The sequence below is a fragment of the Sinohyriopsis cumingii genome, chromosome 14, assembly GCF_028554795.1.
Source record: "Sinohyriopsis cumingii isolate HCF-2022 chromosome 14, ASM2855479v2, whole genome shotgun sequence".
In the NCBI taxonomy this organism is placed as follows: domain Eukaryota; kingdom Metazoa; phylum Mollusca; class Bivalvia; order Unionida; family Unionidae; genus Sinohyriopsis; species Sinohyriopsis cumingii.
The window spans coordinates 86,225,134-86,247,699 of NC_142974.1; the positions used below are offsets into that span (position 1 = coordinate 86,225,134).

At 34.9% G+C, this 22,566-nt stretch overlaps 1 protein-coding gene across 7 annotated transcripts in view; it reads left to right on the forward strand.

Moving 5' to 3' along the window:
* Positions 1-22,566, forward strand: part of LOC149784302 (von Willebrand factor A domain-containing protein 5A-like) — a 133,081-nt gene that overhangs the window by 95,235 nt on the left and 15,280 nt on the right. For 6 of the 7 annotated variants that reach the window (XM_089932321.1, XM_089932327.1, XM_089932326.1 and 3 more), the window contains exons 7-11: positions 11,238-11,364; positions 17,319-17,463; positions 18,916-18,995; positions 20,831-20,945; positions 21,877-22,044. In XM_089932321.1, coding sequence (XP_089788447.1) covers positions 11,238-11,364; positions 17,319-17,463; positions 18,916-18,995; positions 20,831-20,945; positions 21,877-22,044 — 635 coding nt within the window. Of the gene's footprint in view, positions 1-2,665; positions 2,869-5,606; positions 5,827-6,445; positions 6,616-10,034; positions 10,144-10,707; positions 10,816-11,237; positions 11,365-17,318; positions 17,464-18,915; positions 18,996-20,830; positions 20,946-21,876; positions 22,045-22,566 lie in introns of all 7 variants that reach the window. The other variant, XM_089932324.1, reaches the window with a different exon arrangement.

Consider the following 22,566-nt stretch of genomic DNA (forward strand, 5'->3'; position numbering starts at 1 on the left):
AACAAGTTGTAATAGTTGTACCCTGTACTATATTTGGGTCGAAATTTTTTTTCCTAAGCATGTGCCATAGACGTGTCATTGAAAATGACGCAAACCAACTTTTAATTTCCACCTGCAATACTTCAGATATTTAAATTAAAACAAAAAATAATATATATCTATTGTAAACCACCGTATACATCTAACGACTAACCCAAATCATATTCTAAAGTTTCATGTCTGTATATTTAATGTTGTATGAGACAAATTAAATTACTAGGATCAGTCAGACTGGCAGGCATGATCATATAATTACCACCTTTCTGAAAGACGTGTAATGAAAAAAGTCATTGTGTTTTGGGGAACTTAAACAATATGATTCTCAATGATGATTGTGAAAACATTTCAAGAAACATAACATGTTTCATACAAAGATATGATTGTTTAACAAAAGACATCATGTATGAAAGATCATTTAATGAAATGAGAAACACAAAACAAATTTACATACATTGATATCTGAATATAATGCTATAACTCAAAGCCATACTAGTACCACATCAACAAGACCATTTTTAAAATTTTAAAAACTATGTAAAAACATATTTTTCACTAGTTCATACGCGCAATAGACTTCTCTGAGGTGCATTAAAATGTTTTGTTTTTCATCACAAGATAGGCTACATATGGCGGCCAGTATAACCGGTGGAAAAAGAACCCTGGAAAAGTCGGGGACGAAACACCGACCCCGAGAGGCTACTGGCAAGACTTCTCACGTACCCACGTTAGCTTAGCCGAGCCCAAGACCCGAACCCACGCAGATAGTAGTGAGACGGCACTGATACGTAACGTTGAACTGTTAGGCCCACTTGGCCACTCGGGGCCCCCGTCAAAAATTTTGAACGTACAAAACAATCTTTACTTTTGGTAGTCGGGATGAAAGATCGTTAAGAAGAGCAAGAGGGAATATACCATTGGCATTTCTTGCCCCATACTTTGCTAAAATATCTAATGTTTACAAAGTAATGAGAGATATCACTATGAAATAACGATATTTCTGAATAGGTGAAAGTAAGCTTTTAAATTCGTCGAAACTGGGTGGTACAGGATATTGTAGTGTTACAAAATGTTTCTTAACTCTTTCTACAGGAATGAACGTTTCATAACTTGGATGTCTGACTAGTCAACATGTCAGATGATGCTTAACATGACAAACGAGGAAACTGAAAGTAACATCTAAACGAAACTTTGCTGGCTGTAAAAAGATGATGATCATATTTATGCGTGGTTATCATTTTGAAAACGTATTGGGTTTATGGGACATGGTTTAAATTTTCTAAGTCAGCGTATTCAATAAGATTATTTTACTTTCTTGGACTCGTACGTCCAGCTGAAACCAGGAAAGAACTCACTGCAGTTGCTCACAACCCCAACTGGAGCTCTAAAATTTGTGAAATATACTTTTACTGCCAGCAGATTTTCATTTAAATATTTTTTTTTATTCTGCTCATTAAACATTATTCACATACACTTACTACCAAAGCAATTAAATATTTTTGATATAATTACAGTTACGCCAATTTATTTAAAACGTGACTGGCGATATTGCTTATCGGCGTTTCGGTTAGCATAATCTATTCTTCACAATCATTAGAGAAGCTGAAGCCAATTAGTCGAAACATCAGAATTGTTAAACGTTTAATCCAGTAGAAAAAATATATAGGTAATACTTTTATACCTTTGTACTTTTGCTTGTCATGTGGCAGGTTTGTTTTTGCCTTTAGAAAATATTTATTTCGAATCAAAAGCCCTTATACTCGTTGGAAGATAGCCTAGCACTGTTCGTGGTCGTTGTATTGCATCTACCTTAATGAGTTACTGGTATATTCGATCCGTTTTCTGGACCCAGGAAACCTGAAAGGACTGTTATTCGCCATATGGTTTGTATCTCTGATTAAAGGATGAGGTACGCGATCGTCTGCATAGCTATATCTAATACGGTCGCCCAAGTTTAACCGTATTTTTTTCTTCCTTGATGACCGACCCAAATTGGAATGGTCGGATAACTATCTCTTTTCAACAGGTATTTGAATTGTTAATGTTCATATCTGTGATCCATGCATGATCCTGGTTGTCTCTCTTGCTGATAAATGTATGTATGAAGCTAAGGACCTGTTTTCTTTTTATTCTAGGCATCTAATGAGAATCAGGAAATTTTACCCAAAACAGAGAGAGAGAGAGAGAAAGAGAGAGAGAGAGAGTTTTAATTTTGTTGCTGTGAGATTCAATTACATTAGTATCATGCTGGGTTGATTTTTTCGACGCTTTACGGCAAAGCGACGGAAGTAAATTATTTAGTAGTGAGACGATTGAAGTAAAGTGCTTTGCTCAAGTAAACACGATGATACTTGACCTAGACTGGTCCGAAGGCAGGATACAAACCTGCACCCTTTCGTTAGTGATTTCGCACGTTAACAACTTAACCACCGAGGCTCTATACGGAGATTCACATAAAAATTAATTGAAATAACAAATAATTGCAATTGCTGGTGTAAAACTGAAATCGTCGTTATTTTGTATTAAACATAAAATTGATTAGATGTAATTGCCACAAAAATTCATTTATTTGTCTTTTAAATCGATGTTCTATTACAATTTTTTTTTTGATTCATTTGTCATGTTTCAGTGCCATTGAAGGAAATCGACGTGTCAGTAACTATAAATGGCTTTGTGGCTGATATTCAGTCAACCGCTCATTACGTCAATGAAGAAGAATCTCCGATTGAAGCCATTTTTGTCTTCCCTGTGGATGAAAAGGGTGCTATGTATAAGTTTGAGGCAGACATTGATGGTAGACATTTAATTGCAGAGTGCCATGGAAGGGAACAGGTCATTGATTCTTTCAATAAATCTGGCATTTCTTAAACCTAACATAGAACAACTTCATTTAGAGATTACTCGAAATTCTTTATCTATTTTTAAAGTGATTTATAATTCACCGATAAATAGCTTCCCTCTCACAGTGTCCATAATAAACATATTGATTATGTATAAAAATAAGAATATAACTAGGGTAGATACGCAGTGACACACACACAGAGTCACACACACACACACATATATATATCTATCTATATATATATATATATATATATATATATATATATATATATATATATATATATATATGTGTGTGTGTGTGTGTGTGTGTGTGTGTGTGTGTGTGTGTGTGTGTGTGTGTGTATTCGCCTGAAATATTTTGGTGAGAGCATACTTCATATGTAGGTCTGTTGGCAATGTATATATATGCATGGATATGGTAAGTTCAAAAATGCTTTCTCGTCATCAGTCTTGCTACATGTGTGTTCCTTCTTAGAATGTGAAATACTCCACCATATGAACTGCGGTTAATGAGTGAGGATGGAACCAACTTCAAAGTCTAACATCGAGTGGCTATTTAAGATTACCATCAAGTTGCTGCGAAAGATTTACTCGTATCTACTATTAACTTCGTAAAAAGCAAACCGGCAGTTTGCCATGATATTATGGTCTCACAGCTACTGGCCTGACGGTGCAAGACAATTGTTTATAGACAAATTTAATACCGCATAATCCTGCCTAACATTAAAGCAACAAGAAACAATATGTGTAGTGATGTCCAAATACGATATATATTTTAGATAGCTATATGAAAACAAAGCATGAGATTATTATATCCTTAACCAGACAGGTCAATGGCTGTTTACAGCAGAAAGCATAGCTATGCACTTCAACCTCAATTTTGTACCTGCAGTTTTCACGTCAGAAGTTCAATTTTGACACCAATCTTTCGCAGTACAAACGCAACATCTTTCGCTATGAAACTATTTCTGAAAACTCTTATGTACTAAATAGATAAGTGCAAATTTAAAATAATGGTCATCCAGGTAATATTTAGATGATCCCCACAACCCTCTCTCTCTCTTTCTCTCTCTCTCTTTGCACTTACTGATAAAATATAACACACCTGCAAAATCTACAGAAATTTAATTAATGCATTCTGTTTTACTTCGTTTAGCAACCATTGGTTATGAACATTTATGTGGCATGGTATCTCAGCATCGTACCACGAGGACATGAATATCATAATTGTTTAATTTGTATTCTAAGCTAGTTACAATTACAAAGTGACACGCTGTAGTTTTTTCTGCAATAGTCCCGGGTATTATGTGTAATATATGTGCACTCAGTAGAGAGAAGAGTTCCAAATTGAGTGGAGTAACCTAGCTTTGGAAAGATAATTTTGCAACGTATGCCTGATTAGATTTATGCCGATACGAATTTCTAAAGTACTCACCTCTGAAAAGTTAATTACTTCCACCTAGTATTGTAACATACAATGTTTAAATGGAACATCGACCAGAAACGTTAAGAGTTCATTTCAAATATACGTGAATATATTAACAACGATCACCTGCAGAGTCTTCAAAAATCACGACCAGGAAAAAACCTTCACAATGGCTTGACAATATTAAGCGGCATTGTATTATGATGAAACGCCTAGTTTCTGTAAAAAGCATGCAATTTTGTTTCAATGAGTAGCTGGACCAAATGACACGTGGGAGTTGTGCATTTAAAAGTTCGGCAAGAGTCTCAACGATCCTTGAAAATATACGGAAATTACGAATGATTTCACATTTTCAAAAGCAGCTGACGATCATGATCATATGTGCATAAGTCAAGTAAATAACAATTCAATATCCATCATATTTTATGAATGATTTTCAGGTCTAAGTCTTGATTTATCTAGCATATAACTCATCACATACCCAATAGATACACTATAAATGAGTCTTGTCTAATTCAAGGTTGTCCAGTTACAATTTTACATATATTTCTCAATGAATGCAGGCGTGAAGGAGGAGGTTTACAATTCAATAACCATCGTATCATAATCTTTTCAAGTACAGGACTTGTAACATAAAATTAACAACACTTCTGAAATAGTATTGGGGTGTATTAAAATGAGATATAAATGGTATTGATTCATGCGATGGTTGGTAAATCGAACAGCATGAAAAGAATGAAACGTTTTTAAAGCCTTTTCACACTTCAGATTTTAGCAGCTTAAAAAGTTATCATGCTACTGGTAACGTTGGTAATGGTGTTTACATACATGATACACTTGATCTCTTTAATTAGGTCCTTATAAATGCGGTTTCTCATGTCTTGCATCCTAATTTCAGCGAATAAAATCTAGGTAAAACTATATAACATCACACGAGGTTTCAGAGACCTTAAAATGAAACAAACACGTGAATGGAAAAAACGCCTCAGTATATTTCCTGGCTCAAGGGAATTGTCATTATTCATATGATTTACTAGAGTGGCCTTAAAGTAAATTTTATGATCAAATGCACGGTTTTTGGCTCACATTTTTCTGTGTTTAAAGTGCATATTTTGCAAACTTTCTGTACGTTTTTCATGTGCAAATTGTATGTAAATACCAGGTAGTTTATACTTTTACAAATGGTCTTTTGTTAAAAAATTCGTGTTTGTTTTTGGCTCACCCAAGTCAGTAATAAGAACTTAAATTCTGCATAAATCGTATACACAGTCGATACCTTGATTTCAACGTACCATTTTAGGCTAGAGAGATCTATGACGACGCGTTGTCTCAAGGGAAAACTTCATTGCTTTTAGAAGAGGACGAGAGTTCTGGGGACATTTTTAGGTGTAAACTTGGAAATTTGCATCCCAAGGGAGAAGCAGATGTTTCCATTGGCTTCGTGACAGAATTGGACATAGAACCAGATGGCAAAGTGAAGTTCACCCTTCCAACAATCCTGAATCCACGCTATTCTCCCAGTAAGCGTTACGATTACTTCCAACTACATTTGTCCACTTTTGTTTACAAAGGAGTTCGTTAATACCTCATAAGGCCCTATGGTTGTCTAAATAGTGTCTAGTAAGTATTTCCTTGGAATCAATTCTGAATGAGACATACATTTTCCTTGTAATGTACTGAATATCTCAGAAATAATGACTGAACAAAAGGGAAAATGTACCAAACCAAAAATAAATATACCAGAATCGCCCTAAAGTAATACACCAAGATATATCTAGACCTTACCTCGTTCAATCCGATAATCGCTTGTTTGAGCCATGATGTCGTTTATCACATCACTAGAATGTATGTTCCGGAACCTCGAGTCTGAAAATCAATTTGAACTAAAAAATAGAATTGTTTTGTATCTGCTATTGTTCTAACCGTGTTTCACTGTTATCACATTTTGCATTGTCTAGATAGATACACACGTGTATATCTATATATCTAACTATATATCTATCTATCCATCTACCTATATAGCTATATATCTAACGATCTATATATATATATATATATATATATATATATATATATATATATATATATATATATATATATATATATACATACATACATACATACATACATACGTTGTAGATGTTGGCAGCCTGAAGTCAGTTGAAGGTGCTTGTTACATAGCCCCGAACGCCATTCCTTACAGGTTTAACTTTAATCTGACGATAAGAGGTCCGCAAAGGATCAAGGGAGTTCAAGGGAAAAATATAACGGTTGCTGTTGAGTACGTAGAGGACCGTAAGGTAGCAAAGGTAAATATACTTGCAATATATGGTTGCTTAGGTCATATTTACTACACTGTTTAAATGGTTCAAAAGACATTCTTCTCTAATGAACATATTGCGGTTAAAAAACTGAAAGATAAACTATCTTCAAAGATTCCTTACATAAGTCCTTTTTCTGACTGATATGACAGGACATCATCCATTTACTTTCAAACACAATTCTGTTATCCGACATATCCATAGAAAATTACATGAGAAATACCGTCCCCAGCATCACACACACATACCAAGGAAAAGAGCTTTCATACAATAAATCCTTCCGTTATTATTCTTTCAGAATATTATATACTGTAAATGTTATCATACCAGTCCTAATTACCACACCCGTCAACCCATCTTAGCTATGTAATATGTAACCAACAGTAAATATTTCATAATAATATCTTACCTACACAGCCTTTTTTTCAAACTCAAAGAATAGTTGCTAAATATGCATCTCAAATTGTTCCTTCTTGTCAGAAGTTCTGATTATGTTGGTCTACAATTACACTGGTATGTTTAATATCAATGATGGTAAATGTATTGACTCGATTACTTTAAATTTCCTTAGAGCATCCTTTATCATTCAAGTGTAACACAGTTGTCTCTGATTGTATGTTTCGCGGTATTTTGACGACAGATAAAGACTTCCGTCTTGCATGCCTAATATCATATTTCCGAAATGGAAATGAAATTAGCAGAAATGCAAATGAAATTAGCAAAGGTATCATGTACCCATGTTCAAATCAAAATCATTCTAAACAAGTTTGGGAATATGTATGACCCATCCGTCTGTGCATATGTATGTCGATACTGTTATGCCACTACTTCAATTGTTAGAAATTCACTTAAGAATTATTTGAGGGGCCAGAAGTTCAAAACGTATAACCACTTGTTCAAATGAATGCAAAATGAATAAAGAAAATAATATTGCCCTTGGCTCTGTAGTAAAGAGACCTCGCAAAGCCAGAAGCTACGTGGAAGTTATACCACTACAAGTCCGGGCTTTCAGGTGTTACTTTAAAAAGCACAGGTTATAACCCTCTGTACAGGATACATGACGAAGGATTTTCTACTCTGTAGAAAATATCAGACCTGCTATGTATTAACTATATGACTACATGACTCAAACCTCAGGCATGGCTACTATTCCATCAGAGAATGTGCATGAATAAAATGGTTAACTGTCAATGTGGATTTACTTCAAGTGTCACTTTTTGCTGAATATGTAGTACTAGAATGGTGACAATGCGTTTGTGAGATTTTAGCTATCGTATATTACCGCTATTAGACCGCATAGGCTACTTCTCAGTCAAACAACTAATACATCACACAGACACTGGCAGACACTTAAAGCTCAAAACTAACAAACATAAGTAGCAAGATCACCTTGATGTTAAACTGTAGGATACTTAATAAAACAAGTATATGCTAAGACTGATGTAATGAGAATAGCCATATAGACTTTTTCTGCATTTACATAACTTCAGAAATATTGCTTGTTTTCAAACCCATAGATGGTGTCGTTTACAATAACTATCTAGGTAAAGCCACAATGCCAGAAACATGCATCCACAAACGACGATGATTAACGGTTGTTCTTGTTATATAATTTGATTTGTTTGCATTTCTAATTAAAATAAAAAGGACAGATTTGTACCCTTTCAGTGAAAATTATCCCTTAGACACATATTCTGAGTCCGGGGAGTTGTCTGCTGAATCCATGTATGATGCTTGTTAAATAAATGTATTAAGAACTTTTGATACTGATGGGTCATACGATTTTTACTACTTAGTGAAACACACCAAAACAAATACAAATACATCATTAAACAAGAGTTATGGAATTACATAATTATAGAAAAATCTTCCAGACGTTCATATATTTGTATTGAGGAAATTAACAATACTTTCCGGTTAAACTTAAAATTCACATCCAGTTGTAACACACATAAAAATGGAAAATGTTCTACTTCAGGTAGACATTGTTCCTACGATGAAATTAAGGACAAAATCTGACATAATTTGACATTAAATGTATCCTGTATTATTGGCACAAACATATATAACCTTTATATTGACATTGTTTCTCGCTCCAATCTTGTCAAGAAAACTTAGCTTTTATTTTGATCATAAAATGTCCAAAATGCTACTAAGTGAACTTTAAGGATTTTTTTTCAATTAACGTGTCTTATTAGATTAATCAATACCTTTGACAGATACCAGCAATCTTAATTTTTCAAAATGTGTTGAAATGCCTGCTCCTTAAATTGATTCAGTTTTTCTATTCAGAGTTTTTAAAACAACACAATTATATTCACTTTATAAATATAATTGCCTGACGTTCATGAAGATGAACGTTACATAATGCATTCAAAATAAACTTATGTCAGCCGTATTTGGTCAACACACTATTAAAATAATGGATTATATTATTTGGTTAAAATTAAATTAATTAGACCTTAACTGGTGTGTGAGTGAATGATGATGTATTGATCGAGTTATAGTCTTAAATTCAAAGGAAATTTTGTATCGATTGGAGCGGCCATTAGCAGACAGGAATATAATATTATTGCAACCGTTTATCTTAATTATTTTTCCGTCAAAAAAACATAGAGCATAAATAAACTTAAATTATTTAAGATATTGTATTCAATATCTTTTTAATGCATTTTCAATATTCTGTTGAGATTTTAGACAAACACATCTTTGGGTATTGAATAATAAGTTGAATATCATATGCTGATTATTTATTTGAATACCATTTATAAAATATCCTCATATAAATATCATCAGTATATGCATAATAAGTCGATAATGATCATGTGGGTTTATGTTCGTTCATTTAATCTAACGCTAAGAGAGTAGTACATTTTTACATGACAAGCTATATTTCATTGTTTAAATAAATGCATTGAATACACGCACGTGTGATTGAAGGTTAAACTTTATCGGCATTTAATTGTTTGACACAATGCTTAGACAAGTTATTTGTTTCGCACAGAAAAATGTAAGGTTAACTCCATGCAAAACTGACTGCTGAAATTAAGCTCTGTTGTAGCATAAGATTGCGCTATTTAAAGCGATATAATGTTCACTTGTCAATTTATATAAAACTGTAGATAACATAAATTGTTCAGGAAAACTTCCAGCAAACTAGTACAAGTCTTGGATAATAGACCTTAAACAAACTGATTAGATAAAAATTATAGAATATGACTGCATTTTATATACCCTTTTGAACAACGACATACAACTAGATGATTTTATGAATAATATTTATTAGGAGAGACAATTACTCTGAAATTAGACCTTGAAAGGGCCTTATGAAATACCTGCTGAATTAACTTCTAGTACAACTAATCGAATAAACATTCAGCAATTCATTTTTAATTTGCTTTTTAAAGGTATCGCTGGACGACGAATTCAAATTTGATCATGACCTTTGTGTACTTGTGGATTATGATGACTGCAGCGCACCACATATTATTTTGGAAAAAGGCAATCCAGAATCAGGTATTCCCTTGCAGTGAAGTAGTTTTTAAATGACAATACGATAAAGCATGGATACACCACTGATTAAATTGTGATTTTAGTTTAAATTAGTGAATAATGACACATCCAAACTGACCTAAATTTGCGCATTCCTCTAATATTTCTTGAGCATCACTAAGTAATGTGTAATGTCTGTCCAACCTCATGACAGGTGGGAAACGCAAGACAAATGCCACTATTTTGCAATATTAGGAACGACTCTGATTACTACCATATGTCTCAGCTATTTATAAGCTACAAAGGATACAAGCCGTCTACAAATAACCTGAGCGAAATATTTGTTTCATCGTTCTATGTTAAATAAGCCTTCATGCATATAGTTTATACATCTATGATGCCCATGCCTGAAACTGGTAAAACTAAAACGACTTTTTCCTTTGTGGGATTAGCACCTATTTGCAGCACCAGCACACATACACACACACACACACACACACACACACACACATATATATATATATATATATATATATATATATATATATATATATATATATATATATATATATATATATATATTGACAGAGGGACTAATGAAAGAAGATGTTTTGATGGTCAATTTTGTTATGAAAACACCAGAAGATATCCCCAAAACATCACCAGGAGAATTCATTTTTCTCATCGACAGATCAGGTAATATATTGCTGATGGTTTGTAGAAATAAATAATATAAGTAGTAATTTCGAACGAGGCTTTACAACCCGGATGGCATGCTACACATTTACAATTGATTCAAATACATTCAAAAATGTGTTGAACGGCCATCTCTGTGATAAAGAAATGAGTTTCACGAAGATAGTCTTGTATTAAAAACTTCATTCCTGTATATTAGTTTTAGTTTAAGGAATAGATTTGTGTGTTTGACTGAGAGAATACTTTTTTTTTGAAAAGGAGGGGGTACATTTCATTATCCCATCGCAGTGTTTGGATGTACCGATCTCATGATTGTTTTAGATTCAATAGCTTTTATATTTCGTCACCACATACTAGTTTAACCTTATTTATTATTTGTTTGCTATTTCAATGATATAAAAATAAATAATCTTCCCGTTTAGGAAGTATGGATGGAAAGAAGATACAAAATGCCAAGAAGGCGCTACTGCTGTTTCTGAAGAGCTTGCCCGTAGATAGCTATTTCAATGTCATCGGATTTGGTTCTAGATTCGAAAGCCTATTTCCAGAGTATGTGATATTTCTACAATTTGCATATTCTTTGGATGTAAAATTCCAGGAATTGTTTTCTTCTAATTTATTTAGCGAATCGATCAAAACGTGACGATACAATTCATAAATTTAATTATAATAAGTCATTGTTATGACTGTCTAGATCAGTAAAAACGAGTGTGTTTGTTTATTAAATTGTATTGAGACACGTTTACGGAAACTTTATTTATTTGCGAAAGATTTCAGGATGATATATTCTCTCAAGCTAAAACCCTTTAGTTAAAACGCTTACAGTCATCTGCCCAACTAGTTGACAGTTAGATAGTTATATCCCCGTGATAACCGGATCGTATCCAAATTACGTGAAATCTTCTTACTAATTCCGCTCCTACCGAAAAGCAGGCTTCCTACAGACAATGAGGTCATGCAAAATCCACACTTCAAAAAGTTGAAAGAGTTTAACTTTTAAATGGAAGTATACTCCATCTATAAATGTCATATCGTCGATGACAACTTTTTCTCACTTTATAAGCTATCACGTTGCCGTCTTCATATACTTGGGCACATTTATATACGTACTTGTACGAGTCATGCTGACGTGCTCACTTCGCTATAACCATATTATTAAGGGTGCGTATGGTGCGATATGGAACACTCATTTAATGTTGCTGTATAATTTCTCTTGATTTAGGATAGAGACAGTTAAGTTTCTATATTATCATGTCTTAGTGTCTACGTTATAGTTGTATAGTGACCTTTTATTGATTTCTACCTGAATTGAACGTCATTGACCTTTCATACAGCTAACATTACCTCATAATGAATATTGTAGCATTTACATCGTAAGTATCAACAATGATGCTACAGTTAATTTTGTATGTGCTGATTTTGTGTGTAATATAGAAAACTCGTTTATTTTATCGTATAACTTCCGCCGTGGTTTGATAAGTAAAGGTTTGTTTTCTATATATGGTTTACTCAGTTGAATCCAGCTCATACATGTGACTAATATAAGTGACGTTTCAGTTACTTTACCTTTATAGGCATACAAAGTCTCCTTCAAACTGATAAGTTGTTACTAGAATTGATTTGGCTTCAACTTCGTAATTATAGTTACTATAAGCAACGCTTCAGAGATTTTATATTTATAGGCAGTTACAATCGAACTTTCTACAGGTTACCTGTTACTAGAATCGATTATTTAACATCCACTTTTTGAACAGATTTAATGAATCATTCGCATTTTCACCATGTGAAGGCATGTATTTGAACATTTATGGCTAAATCTCTAGGTCCCTACCTGTACAGACCAATTGCGCCAATTTACATATATGGGTCATAGTTGGTAACTCTGCAGGAACACTAAAATGTTCATAAAGCAGGATATTCACTGCACTTCGTGTATATATTGCCTTCGTTTTTGTCTTACAGATTTCGACCTTTGACGAGACCAGTATGACAACCACTTAATACGTGTAGTTTTCTCTGGTTTTCATTCCTTCAATACACGTCGGATATTTTATGGGCAGAAGTCAATGGGTGGCAATTATCTGACTAAAGAAGTGAAGGTGTTGAAGCATAGCTTGTGGGACCAAAACTTCAGCTTGCACGAAAGGGTTTGAAACTATATTATTTTCAATGGAGTGAGATGGTGAACAACAAGTTACCGTAATAGTCTCGTCTATCACAATTACTCACTGGCTGTCAATCAATATACCGTAATCAGTTTTAACACCAATAACTGGACATCGTCATGCTAGTTTATACGGCCGTATTCCTTACTCCCGGACTCTGATAGCAACGGGTCAAGACCACAATCAATAATGCAGTATCAATGACGAGAAAACTAACTTGCCAAGTTCAACGACTCGCAGAATGCTGCTAGGCTCTTTCTGCGTACCGTGAATAGTTTAAGCGCCGTAATTCCCAAGAACTCACTTCAGAAAACCAGTTATACAGCAGACAAATCCATATAGTGCAGCTAAGCACATTCTATGGACGACGTCGAGTAGATATTGCCACTCTCATGGATCATTCTAACCATCATTGTACCTCTAGAAAAGTACGGCTAATGTTTTCCATCGTGGTGACTTAGTTTCCATGAGATGTCTTTCTACTGGCTCTCAAGCTCTTTCCAACCATAGAGTCCCTACGTAGCGGCACAGTGGAAGCAACGGGATCTAACTTGTAACGTGCTGCAAATAGAGTGAGACACTGTTCCCAACATTCGTCTCCAACTACTACCCAGATAGTACTAGCTACATCAACTTCACTACTTTTATCTAAAATTGATCAAATACTGGCCCTCAAGATCCCTCGTCGTTATCATATCTTACTACGATGAGGGAAACTCCGCATTGCAGGCTTGGAAAAGAAAGGTTCCCCCACTCTCATGGGAGTTCAATCTTCCTCTTTCATCTAAATTCCCTACCGGGTCTACAATTCCGATAGCAGTCGATCACGGTCTACGGAAGAAGTTATTTTCAAATGCCGTTAGAGTGTGACAAAGTTACAAACATTTTGGGATAGCTTACATCGTCCATTACAAGTTCCTCGTGTCTAAGTATGTATTTTTCTCCGACATGTCTTCTATCAGTTCTCCATTTGGATTCCAATGAGTCGTTTTGCAAAGCCGTCGCCGTATATTCAACATTGTATTAATGTCTATGGCAAATGTTCTATATACGAAACACCGCTTACCTCATCGAACCCGGAATCTCACTGAAAATGCGTGCGAACATATTTATAGAAGGACAGACTTCATAACATAGAGGAAACACATACGGTGGTCATGGTCCTAAAAACAGCTTTGTGGTTAAGACAGGTGGGACGAGATGCAGTGCTCTCTACATCCACCTCTTTCCTAAATATCATCATAGGCCAAGCTATAACTGCGATCTTCATCATCTAATCTCCTCTGTAATAATCAGGTTCACGGAATTCGCGATATGACACTTTCCTGCCATTCTAACAATCCCAGCTACAGCGGAGTGATTTGTGAGGCTGCAAAATAAACTTGCAGGTTTATCCCTAGAGTACAGACCACTCGTATACAGTCCCACTGATTTAACAACAGTTCTCCCGAACTAAGTGGAAGAATCAAAGGGAGATACTCCCTATTTCAAATAGCAAAGAGTTATGACTTGTATATCATAGATCCCGGTAGCAAAGGCTCCAATCTTTGGGTGCAGAAATATAAAAATTTACCATGATATGTGGTTATGACAACTGCATTCTTGTGGACTTGGTATAACGTTGAGTGCAAGTCCTAAGCCATTGCAGAGAGTTCTGTCATCGACAACGCAGTACCAATTAATTGGCCGTCAGCCAAAGCGCATTCAATCAACTTTCTTACCCTATTGAGTTCAAAAAAGGAATACAACAATAGGTTATATGCCTTCTGTTATGGAGACAGCTCACGTATTGTGGATATGCAAGAGGCGCGGCTTCGTTTCCCCACTCACACTACTTCTTGTAGTTTTGTGATTCGCCTCCAACTGGTTACAAAAAAACAGGCTAATTACAGTTTGGAGTAAAACATGATTTCACGTGCAAACCTCTTTCTCATTCTCAATCTCCTTGTCATAAAGAACATCTTCGACCTTGTAACCTTTCAAACTTTTGGTCAGCTAGATCTGGAATCAATATTCATGTAAAACAAAACGCACCCCGTCCCGCCGTAGCGAGTGTTTAATTAATGTAATGGTATATTCCTTGTCTATACGGTGAAATCCATTGGCTATAAAATTTTGTCGCTTGCCGAAGTTCCTCAAAGCGGCACCTGACGTCTTTACCTTAGGTTCCTTTCTTGGACCCCCATGACGATGATTATGTGGTCCAAATGAAGGCCGAACTACTTTGGTCTCTCGTCAGTGTATACAACCTCTGTCTGTCACGATCACTACAGATGCGAACACAGTGGACTGGGGAGCGTGTTTCCTACTATTTCGGTTTGCCACTTGAGTGTGACCCCGCATAATCATTATTTACTTTTCAAGATTCTTGAAATGGTAACTGTTTTGTAAGCTTTTCGCAGGTGGATGATTTGTTTCAAACCGCAAAGCGGGACCAAGTATTCTTGCTGGAGATTTTCTAAAGTGGTGTTCACAACACTAACTCACGTATGAGTTTGACATATCCTAGCCTGCATAATGTATTGGCAGCCTAATTCTCCTGCAATACGAATCTAGCATAAACGGAATGGTGTCTTCATCCTTCACGTTTCCTTCAGTACGTGCTCGATCTGGTCGACCTTTGATGGACCCATCGACGACAAGGTAGAATGGAAAGATCCCAACTTTCGCCTCACCAGTCCTTGATCCAAAAGCAAACATACTAGATGTTCTTTATATTGATTGGAATGTCAAAATGTATATACGTCTCCAACACCTCCGATTCCGAAGACAATAAGTGAATCAAAATAATCGGAGTTTCTCCTCACCTTGATTACTCTGCATAAATCAGAAACCTTGGATCACCCTGGTTATTCTCGCAACATGATCGACATTAATCAATAGAATTCCTTCATCTGTGTTAAGCAACCACGACGGCATGTGTTTCATTCCAAACAAGAGATTTTGAACCTGCATGTATAGATCTAACTAAAACTGTCCTTATGAACAAGCAGTTTTCACAATAAGTGGAGGAGAATCCCTCAAGTGGACTAGTCATGTAACTTACACGTTTTGCCTCCACACTACGTTGACGATCGGCAGGCAAAGTAAGTGAACACAGTTCTTATTGCTGGACCCATTTGCATGACATTCTGATGAGATGGCTCAGTATCATTCATTAACATCACAGCTAACTTGATGTTGGCAATAATACATGTCTACGTTTGAAACTTAATTTCAAAGTCGTCCACATGATCCAGTGCGAGCGTTGAAGTTGTATTTCAGGAAGACTGAGTTCATTGCATTGAATGAGGTCATGCTTCATTTGGCTTTATTAAACGTGGAAGGACATATATTAGCAATACAGTAGTCTATCTGTTCTGCATATCGGACCACCTCCACACCAATGAGTTTGCTTTGAATATCAGTTCACATAGCTAGGACAGTCGGCACAAATATTTCGAATGAGAGAAACAGTTCTCAAATTTGATTGTCTATGCCGTTGGATGTAAACCCGCGTAAAGTTGTACAGCTTTTATGAAAGATCTTTACTCCCGAAAGGCTCTCAATTTGATTCTAAGGAACCTTATTTCAGTTAGAGGTTACATTTCCCGACTTTTCGGCAGCTTCATATAGATGGGACTTCTTGCTTTCCGTAAGATTTGCACGGGTGATTCTTCCCTTTCGAAGCCTCGTCAAGACATAGGGATTCTATTTTACAGTCGGGTTGTTTAGACGTTGTTTCACAAGCCCTAGGCTCCAGAAACGGTCTCTCTGGGGTAAGAGTATGTATCTCCCTCCACTTCTTACCAGTTCTTTTAAGGTAGTATGTCTTGATAACGAATCTGAAGAAAAGAAAATGTTTCTACTAAAAAATGTTACTTCATATCACTTACCCAATCACAATACACACAACACCCTCCCAGCCTCCTTGCATTTGCATCTATATAGAGAGCGATCCTTTCACCTAAGTATTAGCTATGATTTCACTTGATTTTAGGCAATATCATTATCAAGGGATATTACTCTAACTGCCACTTAGGTGGACAGATAACTTTAAGCTTTACAGCAAAATGTTTAGCCGGGGCATGGGCGGCTGGGTTTGCTAGGCAGAAGTAGTTTTCCTTAAATATAATGATTATTAATTATTTTGAAATAAATGGATTTAGCTAGAAAAATATTGGTTTATGAAGATCCCAATCGCAGAGGTCGTGGGTTTAATATACATGCTGGACATTTCCTTAATTGGTGCATCTGTAGCTATTTACAGCATGGATGTATTTCTCGCACGACCTCGGTGATAATACTTGAAATTTAAATTAAATTGAAGACGTTTTGAAGTATATTTCAACCCTACAGCGGAAGTAAAAAATACAATGACAAGAACCTAAAGCTGGCACTGGATCTGCAAGAGAGAATATCTGCCGATTTTGGGGGCACAGAAATACTCAGTCCCTTAGAGCACGTGTACAAACAAAAGTTGAATGTTAACTATCCAAGGCAGGTGAGACAATTGTTAAGTGATTTGTTTTATACTTGTTGTAAACATTTTGCCTGCTCTTAAAAATACCTTCATAAATCTCTTGATGCTAATATAGCATGTGTAGTTTTTAAACAATGTAACATGACATATAGTCAGATTCCTAAAGGTAGCAAGTAAGCTTCTTGTTTCAATGCCTTGCATAAGTGCCTTAGAATTGGACCTTGGAGACGGCATAGGGAGGTTTTGTAGAAATTTCGCAATATCTGTTTTCACTAGTATTCCGTGATACTTATAAGATAAATCACCAAACCAAGCCTTACTACATACGCACACACTTGGCAACACAATTTGGTAAGTATTATTTGCCACATTGTCCAAACCTCACAAAACATTGAAAATGTTTGTGAAGATATTCTGGTCACTATACTGTTTCTCAATATCACACTATCGACGTGTTTATGCACACTATATTCACGCCATGGGGTATAGCATTCACAGTAACAAGACATGATATATTTAAACGAGAACAATACATGCAAAAGCAATATCAGTGCTTCGTTCATTGCCGGTCCCAAGCATTTAGGGGTTATAATGTGCACAATAATCAAGATCTGGTTGTTATCTAAATTGGTACTTTCATACCCAATAAATTGATGCCTGTCTGTATCACGAGGTTTTTATTGTTGCTGGGACCACATTTGTAATCTACAGAGGCAGAACTCGAATCAAGTTTTGTATATGCTGTCACACGGGTCAATAATGCAAAAATATATATTATTATTCATTTCGAACTTTCAAACTGGTGTTGATTTCAATTTGAAAAAACAAAACATTCATTTAATGATCAACATTATAAAATCGTTGCACACATCTGTAAACCACCCCAGTGATATTTTGAAATTTGAACTTATTTTCTTTGACACTATATTATGCGTTGTGCTACGAAACGAACATACCTACGCACACAAAAATATAATTAACTTATTGCAGTATTATCAGAACCTCGTGGGTAATTAACAGTAATAGTTTATACGCAATGTGGGTTTCAATTCTTGATTTCAAGACACAATATTGGGTTCAAAACATAATTACCTTGTTTTCACTACAACGAAATGTATCGTGCATTTTTGTATCATTAACATCTAATATACACCAATGTGGTTACGAGAGAAAGCTTGCCAGTAGTTAATCTTGCATCGGTGGTTCTTTACGAGATTTACCAGGTTCTTCCTCCACCATTTATACTGACCGCCATATATAGCATATTTTGTGCTGAAAAATGACGTTTAACCCCACAGCAACTGCGACAATCTTGTTGTCACTACAACGCAATGTCTCGTGCATTTTTGTATCACTAACATCTAATATAAGCACTCCAATCATAAAAAGACGCTAATTATTACCGTTCCTTAACAACCCATAGACCCTATAACTGCTACCATTATAATTATTTATTCTATATTTGCTTTAAAGCTGTTTCTTCTCACTGATGGAGAGGTGACAAATGTGTCAGAGGTTGTTAAATTAGCCAAGGCAAACGCCCAGCATACAAGGTATGTGTTCTACGGACATAATTCACTAGATAGCTATAATACCTTTCTCATGTGAATTACATTACAGATGTGATATATAATGTCTGCCTGGTAATATTTTTGTTATATCCTATATCTGCAATTAGTAGTATTGCTGCACACGCCCACTTTCATCTGTCGTTATTTCATCTGCCAAATCAGATTTTATTCTAACATGGTTGTATCGTGTCCGCTATAATCATATGTTATATTTACATTCATTCGAAAATGGACTGGAATGTAATTACAATAATCAGCCATCTTTAACTTAATTATTACATTTTATTACTGCTGTACTCATCAGTCATCTTTATATTCATTATATCAGGGCTGGGTTGTAATTACCGTTGCCATTCGCCATCGTCTTTGTCATTAGCATTGACTTCATTCATTTGTCTGGTATTGTTTTAACACCTACGGCTATCAGCCAACTTTATATTCATTTTAATATGGTATTACAGTAACTTCTATAGTCATCAGCGATTTTTTTTACATTCACTTTATATGGTATTCTGAAAATACTATAGCCATTAGCCATCTTTCTAACCTGATAGGACTTTGATTAACAAGGTCGAGTCATGTATATCACTCTAAGGTTCTTTGTCATCAACATGATAAGTTTGAGTGGTCAAAAATACACCTTTAATATTGTGAATATTTTCATATTTTCCTTGTATACACCATTATGGTATCAGTAATATTCAGCCTATATTCAGGGATCTGAATAACAAATCGTTCATGTAGATAACATTAATTCCACCTGACGTCTACACCTCGATACGCAATACATCGTGTTTAACATTAGCATTCCGCTCGAGAATTCTGTGGTCGTTTTTGTTTAATTTTAATGCAGACTTGACCTTAATTTAAAGATCAGAATCAATGCGTCACACGATATCAGTCTTATATTTCTCTTTAAACAGGTGCTGAAAAATAACAAATATAGGCAATAAAACATACTAATATAATTTACAGCTTGTATGAAAAGAGACATCTGTTGTTATGTTGTTAAAAATATGGACATCGTGCAAACGACAAAGTGTTGTAGACATCAGGGTTAATCTAATTTGTTTCCCATGCCAAGGACCTAATCGGACAAATACAAACACTATTTAGCGATTTTATATTCAAAGAAATAAACATATATAAATGCATACGAACAAATTAAAGTAAAGAAACAATTACTTCTTTCCAAAAGCGGACAAACAAATAGGATACATAATTAATACAAAAGTACATCTCTGATATAAGAATTGTTTAAAGTGATACATTTTATTCATAAGACGGGTGTGCTTAGATATAAAAGTTGTCATCATCAGAAATGATCTGCAAAAGAAAAAGTTTCCAATGAATCACTTTTAAAAAGAAACTAACTGAGAGTTATGTGATAAAAATATTAAACAATGCCAAATATTAAAAATACAATATATATATCACGTAACTATCTTATTTAGTTAATATAAATATGTCGTATTTTGTCAGTGATGTAAGCTAATAACAACATTTCATTACCTCTTATTTAGGAAATGGTGTAATGCGAGGCAAAGACCTAGTGAGCTTTGATTCCAAACATGATTTCGCGAAAGAAAAAAAATTATTCTTTTTCGTTAATGACTCTCATATAAGTGCTAATTATAAAATGAAATGTAGGAAGCGTCCGTTAATTTCAATAGTGTGATTGCCAAATAAATTGACTATTCGACTAAATTGATGTATTTTATTAAAACGCATATTAGTGTAATATTCCCGATCTACTATCTAATGCAAAGTTACCATAGCATAGAGTTATACATCACGCTTGATTTGTTTTTTTGAAGAGTTTTTACTGTCGGTATTGGACATGGAGCTTCAACAGCTTTGGTTAGAGGCCTTGCTGAAGCAGGAAAAGGGAAGGAGGTTTTTGTCACAGACACAGAGCGCCTTCAGCCAAAGGTAATATTTTGTACGCATCTAATGGGAATTCCCATGACATTATAAAATATGCTTTTCGACTTTGATCGTAACGAACAGCAAATAGAAAGAACAGATACCATTAATTGTTTTATTTTAGTGAGAGATTCACTCATTCCTGAGCAACTTTTAATCGATGTTCTGCACCAAAATTATAGATTTTTCCAATATTCTAAAACGCTTCGATACGTGTCATCTAAGAGAAAGTAAAAGCAGAGTTACAAAAGCTTGTACACGCATCGATGTATATGTTCGGGTCTGTTTATCAGCTCTATCTTTCTTAAATCAGATCTTATAAATGATGATTTTAATGTACATTTTGTCTGTGTCTTTACGATATGTGCATATATATATATATATATATATATATATATATATATATATATATATATGTAAAGACAGAGAGAGAGAGAGAGAGAGAAAGAAAGGGAGACAGAGACCTGTTTGCGTATTATATGGATAATTAGAACAGAGTATCCCGGTAAAAATATCATAGCATGTCTTCATTTCTGCTCGATTCAAGGGTATTATTTCCATTGGAAACGAAATAATAAAAAATTTAAAGTTAAACTTCTTCTATCGAAACTATTATGTGTAATTTTAGAAGTTTATCAGTTATATAATATGGGCAAAGCTGCTTCTTTTTAGATTACTTTTTGCAGATTATCATTCAAGGACAAAAATAATTTTTTCAATCATAATTCATGAGCAATAATATACATTTCGAATACTGAAAGTTAGGTGTTATTTTTCACACAAAGGCCGTTCTTCACCCTTTGCAATTCTCTTTGTTGCCACGTCTAAAGGTTATCTAGTCGGAAAATGAATATTGATACAAGCTAGGTAGACGAAAATAGTGATCTGATAAGACATGCATGCTTTCTTTTGTTTTAACATTTTATGTTATTACTAGGTTATATCACTCTTAAAATGTTCCATGCAACCAGTTGCAACTGAAGTAGACATGATTTGGGAGTTGCCTCCATCAGTCACCAAGATAATGATGCCACAAGAATTACCATCCGTTTACTTTGGAGAACGACAGGTTGTCTTCCTTCTGATGTCTGGGACAGATAAAGTGGTAGGTATATGTTTGGAGAAATGGCTTCTGCGGATATCTTATTCCATACGTCTTCTACCGAATAAGCTGTCTCTGAACAATGTTTAGATCATCAATATTACATATATAATTTTTATTTTATGTTCAGAAATAACTTTCATTGGAAACTGCAAGCACGAAAAGATGGCATGACTTTTTTTCTTCACTTTCCGGTGTTATGATTCTTCTCACGGCCAAACTGTAAAAAAGTGGTAATTGCTATAAAACGTTGAATCTGCCTTGTGAATAACTGCGCAGCTGAAGCTGCCATTATGCTTGATTTAATTTTAAGAAATTAAGAGACACTTATGTGTAAAGTACGAATAGAATCGCATTCAACTGAACAACAGACTGTCTTTCTAAACGTTGCATAGGCAAAACTATCTCTGGTGAATTGTACCCACAATAAACAGATAGTTTGTTAACGCTTCAGGGAAGATAAAGCAACATTCATCGAATTTTGAATTTTCAGTTAGCGGACTTAGCATTTTGTCTGTAATTTCA